The 17,642-nt window shown below is 40.1% G+C and overlaps 1 protein-coding gene across 3 annotated transcripts in view; it reads left to right on the forward strand.

Annotated features, from left to right (window-relative positions):
- The first annotated feature begins 8,543 nt into the window (after positions 1-8,543).
- The window catches only part of ldlrap1b (low density lipoprotein receptor adaptor protein 1b), a 69,238-nt gene continuing 60,139 nt past the window's right edge, over positions 8,544-17,642 (forward strand). For 2 of the 3 annotated variants that reach the window (XR_009806182.1, XM_061895643.1), the window contains exon 1: positions 8,544-8,785. Coding sequence is in view for 2 of the 3 variants with exons in the window: in XM_061895643.1 (XP_061751627.1) it covers positions 8,701-8,785 (85 nt within the window). In the remaining variant the exon portion in view is untranslated. The remainder of the gene's footprint in view (positions 8,786-17,642) is intronic. The other variant, XM_061895642.1, reaches the window with a different exon arrangement.

The raw sequence follows: 17,642 nt of genomic DNA on the forward strand, positions 1-17,642 counted from the left end.
TATAGAAACCAGCGGGGGGCGCTGGTGCCTATCTCAGCTACAATCTGTCAGAAGGCTGGGTACACCTTGGAAAAGTCACCATCTCATCGCAGGGCCAACACAGATAGACAGACAACATTCACACTCACATTCACACACTAGGGCCAATTTCTTGTTGCCAATCAACTTATCCCCAGGTGCATGTCTTTGGAAGCCGGAGTACCCGGAGGGAACCCACGCAGTCACGGGGAGGACATGCAAACTCCACACAGAAAGATCCCGAGCCCAGGATTGAACCCAGGACTACTCAGGACCTTCGTATTGTGAGGCAGACGCACTAACCCCTCTGCCACCGTGAAACCGTCAATCAATCAATCAATGTTCGTTTATATAGCCCGGCCCCTAGATCACAAGTGTCTCAAAGGGCTGCACAAGTCACAATGACATCCTCGGTTCAGATTCAGATCCCACATCTGTGACTTTTTAAACAAAAAAAACTTTAAAGTACCTAATGGCTGACACACATAATCTTACTCATCTCACCATATGAAATATAACTTACTTCACCAATTGTTATGTATTTATTTTTATTGTTATTACTTATGAAGTATATTGTGAATACATTGAGAACAGGAAGTGAACAAAAGATTTAGCAACTTCTATGCAAAGGAAAAGGGGTAGGATTAAATAAGATCTGCTTCGTCCTAGTCCTTTTCGAACATGTTGAGTAGAAAAACTGGAAATTGTGATGTATCATGTTGTATGCTTGCATGTTCCAAATAAACTCAAACTCAAACTCACATGTTAAGAGATAATATGGATGTGCCTACAATAGAGTTGTCTAAAGTGCGACTGGGGTGCAATTTGTGGCCTATAACTTTTAAAAAATGTTATTGGCGTGTTGTAGGAACACATTGTGACTTAAAACCCCCCCACAAAAAGTGGAGACGAAAGACAAATGTTGATACTCGTAACCAAAACAACGCTTTGCACTTTGCACATTTTCCCTCACATTTTACTCAACAGTTTGACCCTACACTGAAGCTTTGCTTTTGGATTTTTTAAAGAAAGGAGCCCAAGCCTGCAAACATTCTGATCTTACTGATTACATTATTATTATTATCTGATGCCTTTGGATACCGACACATATTCAATGCATGAAAGAAGAATTTGCTCAGCGCTTTTGTCACATGGCAGGTTTGGTTGGTCAAATGCTCTGGATAAACCTATGCTGAGGGAACAAACCGGGGTAAAGCTCCTTAGTCATTTCTAGTGCTTTAACAGCAGCTATGTCCACTAAGCATATATTTGTTTTGTCCTAAATCCTCTGTACAGTATTTTGCTCCACAGTATTATGTATTTTGTTCCAATTTGGCACTGCCCAGTTTGGGAGAGGCAAGCTTGATGTGGAATTAACAGATCATAAAAAGGCCTTATGTCTTCTGGAAATCCAACAGAATGAATCCATTTAATGTATATCAGCTGTGCAACATTCACACGGCTTTTTGTGTGCTTACAACTGAAGGAGTTGTTATATTTTCCAATATCTTACATGCCTTGGTAAAATTGTTATTGTTTCTTATCGTCACTGCACTCAAATATACATTTTTCAAAATATAGTAATAATCCTGTTTTATAATTGTTGCTTCTGAATGAAGCCATTGTTGCATCACTATTATTTAAGGCGAGTGAGAGAAGTTATGTAACACTTGAAGTTCCTAAAGGACTTTTCTGTTGCACATTTATCTCTGAGCTTGTCAACATCTCTAAAATGCAGTCTGACGAGATTTTTTTTTAAAGCCACAGTGATTTATTTTAAACTGCTGAACTAATTACAAGGGTTTATTGATGAAGAAAATATGTCGAAGCCAACCAATGAAAACCAAATCAGATTCATTATTTATATTTTCAAAACATATTATGCTATTCTCTAATCATATTTAATTTACCTTATTAGCACCCATTATTCTCTCTTTTGTCTACTTATGGTAACAGGTGCACCGTCACGCTAATGCAGTGGTTCTTAACCTGGGTTCGATCGAACCCTAGGGTTTCGGCGGAGGTCAAAACACACCCAAATCATCGTGTAAATACAAACTTCTCGCTATTGGCGTATTAGAGATACGGCAACAGCTGACTGATTTTCAGTCGTGTAATTTGTTGTGAGTTTACGCACTGTGTTGGTTTCGTTGTTTGAACAAGGTGATGTTCATACACGGTTCATTTTGTGCACCGGTAGAAAAAACATGGTAACACTTTAGAATGGGGGACATATTCACCATTAATTAGTTGCTTATTAACATGCAAATTAGTAACATATTGGCTCTTAACTAGTCATTATTAAGTACTTATTAATGCCTTATTCAGCATGGCCTTATTATAACCCTAACCCCGACCCCAACCCTAACCAAATAACCCTAAACCTGACCTTAACCCTAACCCTAACCAAATAACCCTAAATTAAGTCTTTATTACTTAAAATATGTTCCCCTAGTGTCCAAATAACTCTAAGTTAAGTCTTTGTTACTTAAAATATATTCCCCATACTAAAATGTTACCAAAAACGTATAACTTTGTCTTGAATTTGAAAAAAAAAAACATTTTCTTTTTCACTAAAGAAGGGTTCGGTGAATGCGCTTATGAAACTGTTGAGGTTCGGTACCTCCAACAAGGTTGAGAACCACTGCTCTAATGGTACTATCAAAAACAGGGGTGTCCAAAAAACTTGTAAAAAGTTGAACAAAAAAGCTAAAAACGCATTCAATATGTTAAGGCAATATATATGTTTAGAGGAAAACCCACCTCCTTACATTACACCATTTTCATGCCTTTTTCATATGTATGTGTGTTTTTCATTTAATGCTATTATTAAACTGCACTTTGGACACCCTTGAAATTAATGAATCAATCATAATTAATTTGATCAAAAAATAGCAAATTGTATGTTAATACATAGCAAAATACGATATTGTCTTTACTTCCCCGTATGACCATAAAAAAGGTAAACATTACATTGCAACAATTAACAATGTCAATTTACAATATCATACTAATAAATAAAAACTTTACCTTTGCTTAGCAGAGAAGCAATTTAATACAAATTAGTTTAATACTAGTGTGTGAATGTGAGTGTGAATGTTGTCTATCTGTGTTGGCCTTGCGATGAGGTGGCGACTTGTCCAGGGTGTATCCCGCCTTCCGCCCAATTGTAGCTGAGATAGGCGCCAGTGCCCCCCGCTACCCTAAAAGGGAATAAGCGGTAGGAAATGGATGGATGGATGGATAGTGTGTGAATGTGAGTGTGAATGTTGTCTACCTGTGTTGGCCCTGCAATGAGGTGGCGACTTGTCTAGGGTGTACGCCGCCTTCCGCCCAATTGTAGCTGGGATAGGCTGCAAGCACCCCCCGTGACCCCGAAAGGGATAAGCGGTAGAAAATAATGGATGGATGGATTAATACTTATGCTTTTAATTTGAAGTTTGCTTTCCACCTTTTGAGCTGTTAGCAGTGAATTTGACTCATGTTCTTTATGCTTAAGTGCATTACTGAACTAATTTCTTACCTAAAATCATGATTATAAGGAAAGCTTCTTTCTCACTGGCACTCATCGAGGGCAGACGCTTCCCTTTCCTCCCCCTTATCTCTCCTGCTTGCTTGTCTGGTCTTTTTTCAACTTTCTTGTTGCCTCTTTTTGCACTGCTCTCCAAATGTAAACATTGGAACTAATTAACTGGCCTCAACGAAATTGACAAGATCTCGGGTTTGGGGCAACCTGCTTGTCTTGACGGAGCGGTTGTTGCTGGACACGCGACGGACTCTTAGGAGAAGAAGGAGTGCGGCGTGCCTGGCGACCCTTTCAGTCGAGGAAGTGAAAATATCCACCGATTCGGAGTTATGAAAACAGGACATCTACTGATTGGAGTAAGTGTTGCTCTGGTATGTCGACAAATTGGAAGTTGCTGGCAGTCTTCAAAGTACCCGAAAGCTGCCACAAATGATTGGAGGATGCGGGCAGAACTGTGGACACTTTGGGATTTGGATAACATTAGACTGTCTGCCCTGCAGGATGAATTCGAGGACCAGTCATAGACAATTTAGAGTTGTTAGAAAAATTGTGTGTAAATTATCAAAAAACTTTCCGGTCTCTGAGTTTCCATTGAACAGATGAGAGCTGTCCTTGTTCGACCAAGCAAAGTCTTGGAAGATTCCGATGTGTACGTTGGAATGCGACGGGAGGGGTTATATATTGTCCTCAAACACCTGCCGAAGCTGAATCCAGGACAAGCCCAAGCCCGAGGCATCTTCTTCTTTTGTCTTTAATGTGACCGAAAACAATGACTGTTTACATACACCCCATTTATGTTGTGCCATGTGTTTTTGCGTAAACATTGAATATCTAAATAAAAGAGGAGACGTAAACCTTTTTCGTCAAAGCTTAGTGCAGGACTGTACGAAGTGTACAGTGGCCATGTCTCTCCTCAAGATCTGAGTCCAAATGTAATTCTGTCTCTGTTTGATTCTTTGCCTTTTGTCTTTTTTAATAGATGTCATCGGTGTTTGAGCCTGACAAGAGTGAAAAGCAAATAGTTCCTTCAGCTTCCTGACACATTGGAGATAACTTGCTATCTACTGTACACATTCTAAATAACATACAATCTATTTAGATAATTGACTTATCTTATTTTAAATGCATCTAAAGGATACAAATATCATTCTATGATTTGTCTTTTTCTTAAATGTTTAAATCAGTCATTTATTTCCAAACACATGTGTCATTTGCATTCCTAGTAGGATGTTTATTTATTATTCCACAGAATCTTTTAACTATTTTTTTTATTGTATCCTAATTAAAAATGTATCCTCTTCTTTGTGGCTATTATATTAGATATGCATTTTTACAGCATGTTTTAAAGAGATACCATTTAAAAAATGACTTCTGATCAGCTAATTCTTATTTAGGGGGCTTTGTGGGCATAAAAAAGGCACTCCGATTGATTCCATTGTTAAAATTAGGATAGTTGGGATTTCGCTAGTGTTTATTTACGACTCAGAATGCGTAAAAAAACAAACACATATGTTTTTTCTTGTCTTACATAAGGATTGTGAATGATAGGCAAAATTGAAAAAATAAGTTTAGATACCCTTTAATATTTTTTTTACTTCTTGTCCAGGGCGTACACTGCCTTCCGCCCGAATGCAGCTGAGATAGGTTTCAGCACCCCCCGCGACCCCGAAAGGGACAAGCGGTAGAAATGGATGGATGGATGGATGGACATCCTGTGAACATGTTAATGCTGTCGTAATAGTAAGAAAATAAATGCTTGTTGGGGAAATGGGGAATTTCAGCAAGTGGCTGGCTTGCTAACTTTTCAAAACCTGGTTAGCGCTTCAGAATCATAATCATAAATACTTTATTAATCCCCGGGGGGAAATTAAGATTTTCAGCACGATCCCATTCAAGATCAGACAAACATTACAGGGAGACAGAACAAGATCCCTGACGGGTCTGCCAACTTCCAGCGGCCCTTATAAAAAAGGTGAAAAACAGGTAAACGCTGCGGAAGGGGCGGGTGAGGGGGATTCAGTCCAAGCCTGAGACCAAGGAAGAAAAAAAAAACATAGCCATTCATAGCCATAAGCACACAGAAACATGTTTGTAAGAGGGAAATATCAAAGAACACAAAGGACATTAAAGACATTAAAAGAGCAGAGCTGATGCAACCAGCCACGTGTACACACAGCCACAAAAGTAAAACAACAAAAACATATGCAATTATTAATGGTAAACCCAGAGAATCATGTGTATATTGTTAAATAAAATGATTTAGGGGGGCCCTTCATTGGGCACGCCTGGCTCTGACTTGTTCGGACACTGGATAGATGGATTGATATCAGAATCAGAATCAGGATCAGGATCGTTTTTTTGCAATTGCTTGAGAACGAGTTCACAAACTAGGAATTTTTCTTGGCACAATCGTGCAACATAAAACACGTGTAACACAGAAAAGGTTATACTGTAAAATAAGCTGTAACTGGGCTATCAGATCTTGGTATTGTTCATGTGTCTGATGGCCGAGGGGAAAAAACTGTTCAGGTGGCGGGAGGTGTGGGTCTGGGTGGACCGTAGTCTCCTTCCTGAGGGGAGACGGGAGAATAGTTTGTGTCCAGGGTGAGAAGAGTCAGCTGTGATCCGACCCACACGTCTCCTGGTCCTGGAGGAGAACAGGCCCTGGAGGGATGGGAGCTCGCAGCCAATACCCTTCTCAGCAGCACGTACGATGCGCTGCAGTCGATACTTGTCCCAGGCTGTGGCGCCGGGGAACCACACGGTGATGGCGGAGGTGAGGATGGACTCGATGATGGCCAAGTAGATGCACCAGCATCTTGGTCGGCACCTTATGTTCCCTCAGCTGCCGCAGGAAGTACATCCTCTACTGGGCCTAAATGATGAAGCAGCTGATAGTCGGCTCCCACTTGAGGTCCTGGGTGATCAATCAATCAATCAATCAATCAATCAATCAATCAATCAATCAATCAATCAATCAATCAATCAATCAATCAATCAATGTTATTTATATAGCCCTAAATCATAAGTGTCTCAAAGGGCTTCACAAGCCACAACGACATTCGCAGTTCAGATCCCACATCAGGGCTAGGAAAAACTCAACCCAGTGGGATGGCAATGAGAAACCTTGGAGAGGACCGCAGATGTATTTTCCTGTAGTAGTTTCATGTCTTCCTTTGAGCGATATTTCCCGCATCTACTTTGTTGTAGCAGTCAAACATTCTTCTGTTGTTTTTATCCTTCTTTGTTGGGACATAGTTGATTGTCATTTTCGGATGTACATTGTGGACGCCGTCTTTGCTCCACAGTAAGTCTTTGCTGTCGTCCAGCAATCTGTTTTTGTTTACTTTGTAGCCAGTTCAGTTTTAGTGTTGTTGTGGACAGCCTTCCCTAAGCTTCAATGCATTTTCTTAGGGGCGCTCACCTTTTGTTTATTTTTGGTTTAAGCATTAGAGACAATTTTACCTTCGACACTGCCTCCTGCTGTTTAGGACACCTACAGAGCTATTAGCTACCGGCTGCCACCTACTGATATGGAAGAGTATTACACGATTACTCTGCCGAGTTCTAGACAGTACAGACACTCAACAACAACACATCATTCGCAAACTATAATTACTGGTTTGCAAAAAATATTTGTAACCCAAATAGGTGAAACTAGATAATCTCCCACGGCACACCTATGGTCATGAGCTTTGGGTCATGACCGAAAGGATAAGATCACTGGTACAAGTGGCCGAAATTACTTTCCTCTGCCAGGTGGCGGGCTCTCCCTTAGAGATAGGGTGAGAAGCTCTGTCATCCGGGAGAAACTCAAAGTAAAGCCGCTGCTCCTCCACATCGAGAGGAGCCAGATGAGGTAGTTTGGGCATCTGGTCAGGATGCCACCCGAACGCCTCCATAGGGAGGTGTTTAGGGCACGTCCAACCGGTAGGAGGTCACGGGGAAGACCCAGGACACGTTGGGAAGACTATGTCTCCCGGCTAGCCTGGGAAGCCCTCGGGATCCCCTGGGAGGAGCTAGACGAACTCGCTGGGAAGAGGGATGTCTGGGCTTCCCTGCTTAGGCTGCTGCCCCCGCGACCCGACCTCGGATAAGCGGAAGAAGATGGATGGATGGATGGCACACCAGACTGTATCTCTGGTTGAAAAACACTGCTGTAATCACATAGAAATTGAGAACAGGAAGTGAACAAAAGTTTTACCAACTGTTATGTAAAATAAATGGGTAGGATTAAATAAATTCTGCTTCTTCCTTCTCCTTTTCGAACATGTTGAAAAGAAAAACTGGAATACGTGATGTATCATGTTGTATGCATGCATTTCGAAATAAACTCAAAGGCAAACAAATGGGCACTCGTACCGCACATTGGAAGTGTGCGTGAGCGTCTAATAATCCTAAGCACTCCTGGACAATATTTATGACAAATTTGTGCTTTACTTTAAAGATGTGATTTTTGGTTTTACACTAAATGAACAAAAATTTGAAAAGGAATTCTACCTTTGCAACCTCATTATTTTATTGGCTAAGTTTTATATTCATAAATGTAAGTTTCTTAATACCCGTCCTATCTTTTGTGCCTTTAAAAAAGATCTGGAACTTTACATTAAAACGCTCTCTACCTCTAACAACAAAAAAGCTGTGAAAACGATGATGCTGTGTTCCAAATTTAAGTTGTTTGATGAATCTGAATAAGCCTACGGTTTTGCATTTTGTTTATTATATATATATATATTTTTGTATTCTATTTTTATTATTTTGAACTGGCGCTGTTTTGTACTGTTTTCATAATGTTTTATATTGTTGTTTGACTTACTGTTTATAATTGTTGAAATTTATAAATAAACCTTTGAAAAATAAATAAATAAATAAATAATAATAATAATCCTAAGCACCGCCCGCCCGGTTACAAGCATCCTCACTACAACCGCTCCCCTTACGTTTTTCCACAAACGGACGTCACGCATATTATCCGATCAATTTGCATATGTGACACCGCCCAGGGGGCAGAGCGTGTTTATCCGCCATCGATCGAAACACGGAGCGGAAGGCACACGAACAGATGAGAAAAGTTAAAGGAGTGCCGCCGTTTCGATACACACTGTGAGGCTTGACGGGGGTTTGCCCCACTTTTTTTTTTTTTTGTACACCGCAACATGGACGCTTTGAAATCCGCCGGAAGAGCGATAATACGCAGCCCCAGCATCGCCAAACAGTCGTGGGGAGGCGGCAGACATAAAAGTAAGTACATGTCACGTCCACTCGGCGTACGTCCATCAACACAAGGTGCTAGCATGCTCTAACATCCCCGGCACACAGCTAACAGCGGCGCGTATCTTAAATGGCCAACGACACTTGTTGGCACTACTTTAAAGTCAAGCCTGGTTAACACGGCACCGAACTGGAATAACTTGAGTGGGCAACGGAAGTGCTTTTGAACTTGACCTGTAGTCAGAACATGAGCACCCGTTGAGTGAGGAGAAGCACGTTGACACTGCCCTGCTTAAAGAAACATGTCATACCGGTGCTATCATGTACTGTTTGTCCACGCACGACACAACTCTTGAAAGGTAGAAACCCGGTGTTTGCCTGCCACGTCACGTCCGAGCTTCACAACAGTGGTACAAGCTGGTGTTTCTGACATGGCAACCCACAGTTGCTAGGCGAGTCACTAAAACGAGTGTGACTGAAAAGAATGATTACTCAGCATGCTGCCTTTTTATTCAAGTTGTTTTTTTTGTTATTATCATGAAAACCACTTCTGGGTCCTGACTTGCACACAGCTGCCTCCATCTTTTTTTACACAAAGGGGAATGTCCCCTGCTTGACCCCTCCCCTATACAAATGGTGCACTTGGCAGCAAGATGTCAGACAGTGCAATCAATGCTTTGTGTGTGCGCTCCTCTCCAGTGGCCGAATGTGCTGCAATGTCCAAAAGCTCCAGACTCCAGACACAGAAAGAACCCAACAAAACACAAATGCCTTAAAGGCCTACTGAAACCCACTACTACCCACCACACAGTCTGATAGTTTATACATCAATGATGAAATATTAACATTGCAACACATTTCAATACGGCCTTTTTAGTTTACTAAATTGCAATTTTAAATTTCCTGGGAGTTTCGTCTTGAATACGTTGTGTAATGATGACGTGTACGCAAGGCGTCACAGGTTTTTAGGAAGTATGAGCGCTGCGCACACACACAGCTAAAAGTCGTCTGCTTTAACCGCATAATTACACAGTATTTTGGAGATCTGTGTTGCTGAATCTTTTGCAATTTGTTCAATTAATATTGGAGGAGTCAAATTAGAAAGATGGAGTTGGGAAGCTTTAGCCTTTAGCCAGACAAACACACGGTGATTCCTTGTTTAAAATTCCGGGAGGTGAAACTTTCCTATGGATCAGAGCGCGGTCAAGCGAACATGAATCACGACGGAATGTCAACCAGCAGGTTTCGGTGAGAAAATTGTGGTTGAAAAGTCGCTTCTTACCGGAGAAAAGCTGAGCTTTTGCCGTCCATAGCTGCCGTCGACTCCCCTGAGACATTGGCGTCAGGACACCCGTGGAGACACACCTCCGACTATCACGTAATATTAAACTCACTTAAACACTAGCAACACAATAGAAAGATAAGGGATTTCCCAGAATTATCCTAGTAAATGTGTTTAAAAACATCAGAATCCGTCCCAATGCAATTGTGTTTTTTTTTTGTTTTTTTGTAGTCCGTCGCTATCAATATCCTCAAACACAAATCTTTCATCCTCGCTCAAATTAATGGGGAAATTGTCGTTTTCTCGGTCCGAATAGCTCTTTTTGTTGGAGGCTCCCATTAAAAACAATGTGAAGATGTGAGGAGCCATTAACCTGTGACGTCATCGTCTCCGACTTTCGGTAAAGGCAGGGCTTTTCTGTTAGCGACCAAAGGTTGTGAACTTTATCGTGGATGTTCTCTACTAAATCCTTTCAGCAAAAATATGGCAATATCGCAAAATGATCAAGTATGACACATAGAATGGACCTGCTATCCCCGTTTAAATAAGAACATCTAATTTCAGTAGGTCTTTAAAATAAGTGCACAAGAAAATGTTAGCACATGTCACCCCCCCAAAATTCTGCACACAATCCCCAAAACACTTAGAATAGAATAGAAAGTACTTTATTGATCCCTGGGGGAAATTCAGCACCACAGTTCGCTCACAATAAACAATAAAATCTTAGGTATTTTTTACATGTGAATAATATAAATACAGTCTATTATATAGGCCAGCACGGTGGAAGGTGGTATACTGCGTCTGCCTCACAGTGAGTAGTCCAGGGTTCAATCCAGGGCTCGGGATCTTTCTGTGTGGAGTTTGCATGCCCTCCCCGTGACTGCGTGGGTTCCCTCTGGGTACTCGGGCTTCTTCCCACTTACAAAGACATGCACCTGGGGATAGGTTGATTGGCAACACTAAATGGGCCCGAGTGTGAATGTCTGTCTAACTGCGTTGGCCCTGCGATGAGGTGGCGACTTGTCCAGGGTGTACGCCGCCTTCCACCCGATTGTTGCTGAGATCGGCACCAGTGCCCCCGCGACCCCAAAGGGAATACGCGGTAGAAAATGGATGGACGGATGGACTGTCTATTATACAGCATTATTCACATGTAAATAATATTAATAGTCTATTATTCAGCATTATTGAAATGTGAATAATATAAATACAGTATAGGACGGGGGTCGGCAACCCACGGCTCTGGAGTGGCTCTCTGGAGCCTTTTCAAAAATATATGAAAAAATGGAAAAAGATGAGGGGGGAAAATACATTTTTTTGTTTTAATATGGTTTCTGTATTGATTGATTGATTGATACTTTTATTAGTAGATTGCACAGTTCAGTACATATTCCGTACAATTGACCACTAAATGGTAACACCCGAATAAGTTTTTCAACTTGTTTAAGTCGGGGTCCACGTTAATCAATTCATGGTAAAAATATATACTATCAACATAATACAGTCATCACACAAGTTAATCATCGTAGTATGTACATTGAATTATTTACATTATTTACAATCCGGGGGGTGGGATGAGGAGCTTTGGTTGATATCAGTACTTCAGTCATCAACAATTGCATCAACAGTGAAATGTGGACATTGAAACAGTGTAGGTCTTATTTAGTAGGATATGTACAGCCAGCAGAGAACATAGTGAGTTCAGATAGCATAAGAACAAGTATATACATTAGAAGTACATTTGAGTTGTTTATAATCCGGGGAGATGGGATGTGAATGGAGGAGGGTATTAGTAAAGTGTTGAAGTTGCCTGGAGGTGTTGTTTTAGAGCGGTTTTGAAGGAGGATAGAGATGCACTTACTTTTATACCTGTTGGGAGTGCATTCCACATTGATGTGGCATAGAAAGAGAGGACAAGTAGGAGGACAAACATGACGCAAACCTCCCTAATTGTTATAAAGCAAACTGTTTATTTTAAACATGATTCGAGTATTAGACGAGGGCCGTTTTGTCCTACTAATTTTGGCGGTCCTTAAACTCTCTGTAGTTTGTTTACATTTATAACTTTCTCCGACTTTCCAAGACGTGTTTTATGCCACTCATTTTGTCCACTAAACTTTTAACGTTATGTATGAATGCACAAAGGTGAGTTTTGGTGATGTCATTGACTTGTGTGGAGGGCTAAGCAGACATATTTGGTCACTGCATGACTGCAAGCTAAATCGATGCTAACATGCTATTTAGGCTAGCTGTTTGTTCAATATTGCCTCATTATGCCTCATTTGTAGGTGTATTTGAGGTCATTTAGTTTCTTTTAAGTCCTCATAATTCAATTTATATCTCATGACACACTATCTGTGTGTAATATGGCTTTTAATTTTTTGCGGCTCCAGACAGATTTGTTTTTGTATTTTTGGTCCAATATGGCTCTTTCAACATTTTGGGTTGCCGACCCCTGGTATAGGAACATATGCATTATACAGTGTGCCTTTTTGTTCTGACTATACACAAGTACAATGAGATTAAATGCAACTCCAGTACCAGTGCGACAGTCTATAAATATGAAAAACATAGGAAGGAAATAAAAAAATAGTGGAAAAGGAGGTAAGGTGCACAGTCAAGTCCTATGAACGAATGTTCTGAATAGGTTGTTTAAATATTATACTATATACATACTGTATATACAGAAGCATTCAGACTGTGGGTGGAAAGTAAAAAATGCACACAGAGAGGTGCTTAATTATAAAATCAATGCCTATGAGAGTTCACCGTGGTTATGGCTTTAGGGAAAAAACTGTTCCTGAGTCTGTTTGTCTTAGACCTGATGACCCTATAGTGCCTTCCTGAGGGCAGCAGGTCAAAGCCATGTGAGAATTACTGCATGTTTACAGTGCAAAACAGAAGTTTGACATGCTACTATGTAATTATAAACTGTATTAATGATGAATGCCGTAAAACTCCCAAAGATTAGTATTACTGTTTTGAATTAAACATTATTTAAAAGAAAAAAACAACTTTGATTGTCAATCGCTCTTTGATAAACTCACTGACTGACTGGCCTTAGCTTGCTACATGACATGCTAACATAACTGGATTAATTTCTTTCCCCTTTAAAAACAACACACAACAATTTAAACTTGTATAAACACATTGCTGTCTTAGCAATTAAGATCTTACAGGCTCTTAGCACGGCGTGATCTAGACTCTGAGGAATACCAGACAGAGGTGTTTTTAATTTAAGCTATGTTAAAGGACCCCCGAACAGAGTGGGATGCCACAGCGTCTGCTAGTACACTATCCGTGAAGCATAAGAAACCCAAAACATACTAAATGGTGTGTCTATTAATTTTACTTATTTTAAAAATTGTTTTTTACAAGTTCTTTTTGAGTACATTTCACAATACCACACTAGTGATGATAACCTTGATAATTTTGGTCATAATAACTGTGATATTAAATCTTCATATTGTTCCATGCTTACCACCAGGTGAGAGAGAGTCTGTTGTGTGTTGGGCATTGTTTGAATTTGACCGATTCAGACTCTTCTTTTCAATTCCGATTCCTAATGATTCTCAGTTAGAGTTCTTAAAAAGGCAGGGTCATCATAACAATTTGCATAGCGAACCAGAGTTTTTTGGGATGAAGTTTCCCCTTTTATTATCCAGACAGATTTATTCTTATAAAATAAGAAACTGAATATGAATTAATGAATCACATTGTTTTAAACATTCTTTGGTGGCATCACTCTAATTCTCACTCAATTAGCTGAGAGACAGCTCTTATCTCAAAACACTCTTAAATTGGCGTATTCTTAAATTGAGGAACCACTGTACCTGCCTGCTAACCAAGGAAACCAGGAAAATATTCTGCCTGATAAAAAATAGCTCAAACTGACCCACCGTAATTGCAGCAGGACTAGTATAATTTGTTTGGTGCCTTGGTGTTGGCATAAAAGACAGACGTGATTTATTGTTTTACTTACCTAATTCTGACTGAATATAAAGGGATCAACGACGGGGCAGTCTTTAATTTCCACACTATTAATTTGTCATATTTGTCTTGCACCCTCCTTTGCATAATGTACAGTAGTACCCCAATTTTATATAAGAAATATTGTATAAAAACGATACAATAGAATGTCCTAATAAAATTACAGGAGTTTTATGAACTATTGCACCTGGGGGTAGGTTGATTGGCAACAGTAAATTGGCCCTAGTGTTTGAATGTTGTCTGTCTATCTGTGTTGGCCCTGCAATGAGGTAGCGACTTGTCCAGAGTTTACGCCACCTTCCGCCCGATTGTAGCTGAGATAGGCACCAGCGCCCACAAAGGGAATAAGCGGTAGAAAATGGATGGATGAATGTAATAATAATGTACAGCAGCGGACAGGGTGTACTTATACGGTATTTCCTTCTAGCTGTTTTTTTTTTTTGTCAAACACACCATCAGCAGCTTCTCCATATTCCCATAGATAAATGTCTGGCGTTTTGATATTATTTTATTGTTCTTGGCTGGCGTTAGACTCATTCTGCTTCAGACCAGCAGTGATACGCTTAAATTGGTTCGTCAAGCTGGTAAAACACTCAGTCATGTTTTGAAGGTTTCTGTTTTTAATTCAACAAGTATCATCTGCTTGTTCTTCTTAGCACTGTCCTTCACACTCACTTTCTTTATTCCCATGGTTGGAAAAACAAAGTCATGTCAATCTTTAGCTAAAAGCTAATGCGAGCGAATAACACCAGAAGTTTTGGGTGGATCTTACGGGGTTCACTGTGACCTTAGCTATGCCCACTAATGGCGGGAGTGCTTGTAGCTCAAAAGCATAAGAATGAGCAAATAGACAGCTCTTATCTCAAAACACTTTTAAGTCAGGGCACTCTTAAATTGGGGTTACGACTATAACAGCCTTTTTATTTATGAAGTTGAGCCAAACTTTTGATCACATCCGAAACCTGTTCTTGGTTCTCATGAGACCTGCTGCCTAATATTTGTTGGCGGCAGCTTTTTCTTACTGTTAGGTATTGAAACTCGGAATCAATATGAAAATATTTGAACGATTCCCGCAGAATCATATCGCTAGCCTCAGTTTCCTTCGATGCTAAACCCTCGTAGGGCTGCCGCTAACAATTATTTCAGTAATTGAGTTAATCTATCAATTATTTTGACTATCCGGGTAAATCACACTTTATGGCCTCGATGTGTATTTTAGGAAAAAAAGTTGAAATAAACACTTTTTAATTTTGATTTTGTGATAAATTTACATTATCAACATTGAAATTGCTCTTTTATCATCCGTACAAAAATAAAGAAATAAACAAAAAACTTGTTTCATAATATAAATCAAAGCTTTTTTCCAATCAAATTAATCATTTAATCAAATAATCCTTGTAGCCATAGCTGTCTGTGATGAGTTTTGAATCTTTTCTGTGTTAGGAGCTTTTGGACATTGCCCTTATTGACCACTGCACTCTTTCCCTGAGGCGAATGATGCATGTCTCTGTAGGGATCATCCACTTCTAACCAGGCAGCGGTCAAAGAGCATAAAGACCAACAAATAACTGAAGCTGCAATGCTTAAGCAGCACCAATACAGGTGTGAGAAGCTCAGCATAGTACAAAAACTCTGATTTCGCCCACCCCGAATAAAAATATGTGACACCGCTGGCTTTTTCTAGTTGGTCTTTCATAGATGTCTTGATGGTAATTCAAAATACCCCAAATAATCATGTGCGCGATGTCGTTGATCATTTTTGGAGGATGAAAAATATGGAAACCTGGACTCTTAAATGTAGAAATATGTACTATTTGAAAATGACGTGTTGCATAGGTCTGAGTTTACAATGTACTCTGGTTTCCTCCCATATTGCAAAAACATGCATGTTGGGCTAATTAGAGACAATTTTCTAGAGGGGTGAATGGTTGTTTGTCTATATGTGCCTTCTGATCGACCAGTCCATGAGGTACCCCACCTCTTACCCAGTTATAGGATAGGCTCCACCTCACCCATTGGCCATAGGCTCCACCTCACACATTGGCCCCAATGAGGACATGCGGTATGAAAAAATGTATGTATGTACGATCACAATGTGTCTATAGATGTTGTCTATACTGTGTGTTTTCATTAATACTAAAGATGCAAATTCTGGGCTGAAAATTAAAACACCGCAATAAATTACAGGGTTTCCCTTAGACTGCCAAGATACCTATGGTGATAGGGGTGTGGCTATGGGCTGGTCACATTACATCGTTGAATAATTTGCTTAATCCGCTATGATATGATTTTCTTAAAAATTTTTTTTTCAGCAGTGTTTTTTAGAATTGACTATCCTTAGTTTTATCCTGCTTCTAAATGTGTGTTTTAACCCCTGTGCAGCACTTTGTGAAACTGTTATTGTTTTCTAAAATGTGCTATATAAATAAAGTCGATTGGATTGGATAATCAATCAATCAAAGTTTACTTATGTAGCCCTTAATTACAAATGTCTCTTAAATGTACTTAAAACATTTTCCAAGTGCCATTCTTGAGACTTTTAATGAACTAAAAAAAACAATTTTTTAATCAAAACCTACTAGCAACAAAACGAATCTTCTTCTGCTGTTATTATAAAATGTAGTCATGTTTAGACTCTTAACTTCTGACGAAAGAGCCGAGTTATAGCAAACATGAAGTCATACATGCTTTGCACCGCTCCAGTTGAACTTTCTCTTCTTAAAAGCCGCTCTGTTCTTTTTAAATTTTAAATTTCAAAATTAAATTCCAGTGTAGTCACTCCAAAGTAACATACAACGGGCAGATAATTTTATGGCCAGATAATTTTAGATGTACAGTAAATAAATCGAACAGTTTTAGACCCAAAGATGCGTATACGCTGGACCTCCTCTGTAGCATGTGAATACTACGCCGGCTACACCCAGCGGCCGGTGAAACAGCGACGCCAAGTACCAGCAGAGACCGTCGACGTAAGCGGTGTAATCAGAAGCAGAAACGGGGATGCCGATTCTTTCCATCCTGCTTTTAAATGTCTGCTCCTTGGAGAAAAAACTAGACTACCTGAGACTGGATTTGAATGCAAGGTGGGAGATAATGGACTCCTGCGCCATATTTGTCAGAGAAACTTGCCTTAAACCATCCGTTCCAAACGAGGCAGTTAGCATCGCGGGGCAAACAATGATTCGGTCGTACAGGAGCAGCACTCTCACCGGTAAATCCCGAGGTGGCGGTGTTTGCATATACACCAACAACAATTGGTGCTACAACGGGAAGCTACTCTCATGTCACTACTCTCCCGATGTAGAACTACTAACTATAAAATGCAGGCCATTTTATTTACCCCGGGAATTCAGTGCTATGATATTCACAGCAGTGTACATCCCTCCCAGTACTAACACCAAAGAAGCCCTGAATGCTTTGTACAGATCTATCAATGAACTTCAATTTACACATCCAGGGAATTCAGTACTATGATCTTCACAGCAGTGTACAATCCTTCCAGTACTAACAAAGCCCTGAATGCTTTGTACTGCGCTATCAATGAACTGCAATCTACACATCCAGAAGGAGTTTTCATCGTGGCAGGAGACTTTAATCAAGCTAACATTAAAAGTG

Source organism: Nerophis ophidion, linkage group LG03, assembly GCF_033978795.1.
Source record: "Nerophis ophidion isolate RoL-2023_Sa linkage group LG03, RoL_Noph_v1.0, whole genome shotgun sequence".
Lineage (NCBI taxonomy): Eukaryota > Metazoa > Chordata > Actinopteri > Syngnathiformes > Syngnathidae > Nerophis > Nerophis ophidion.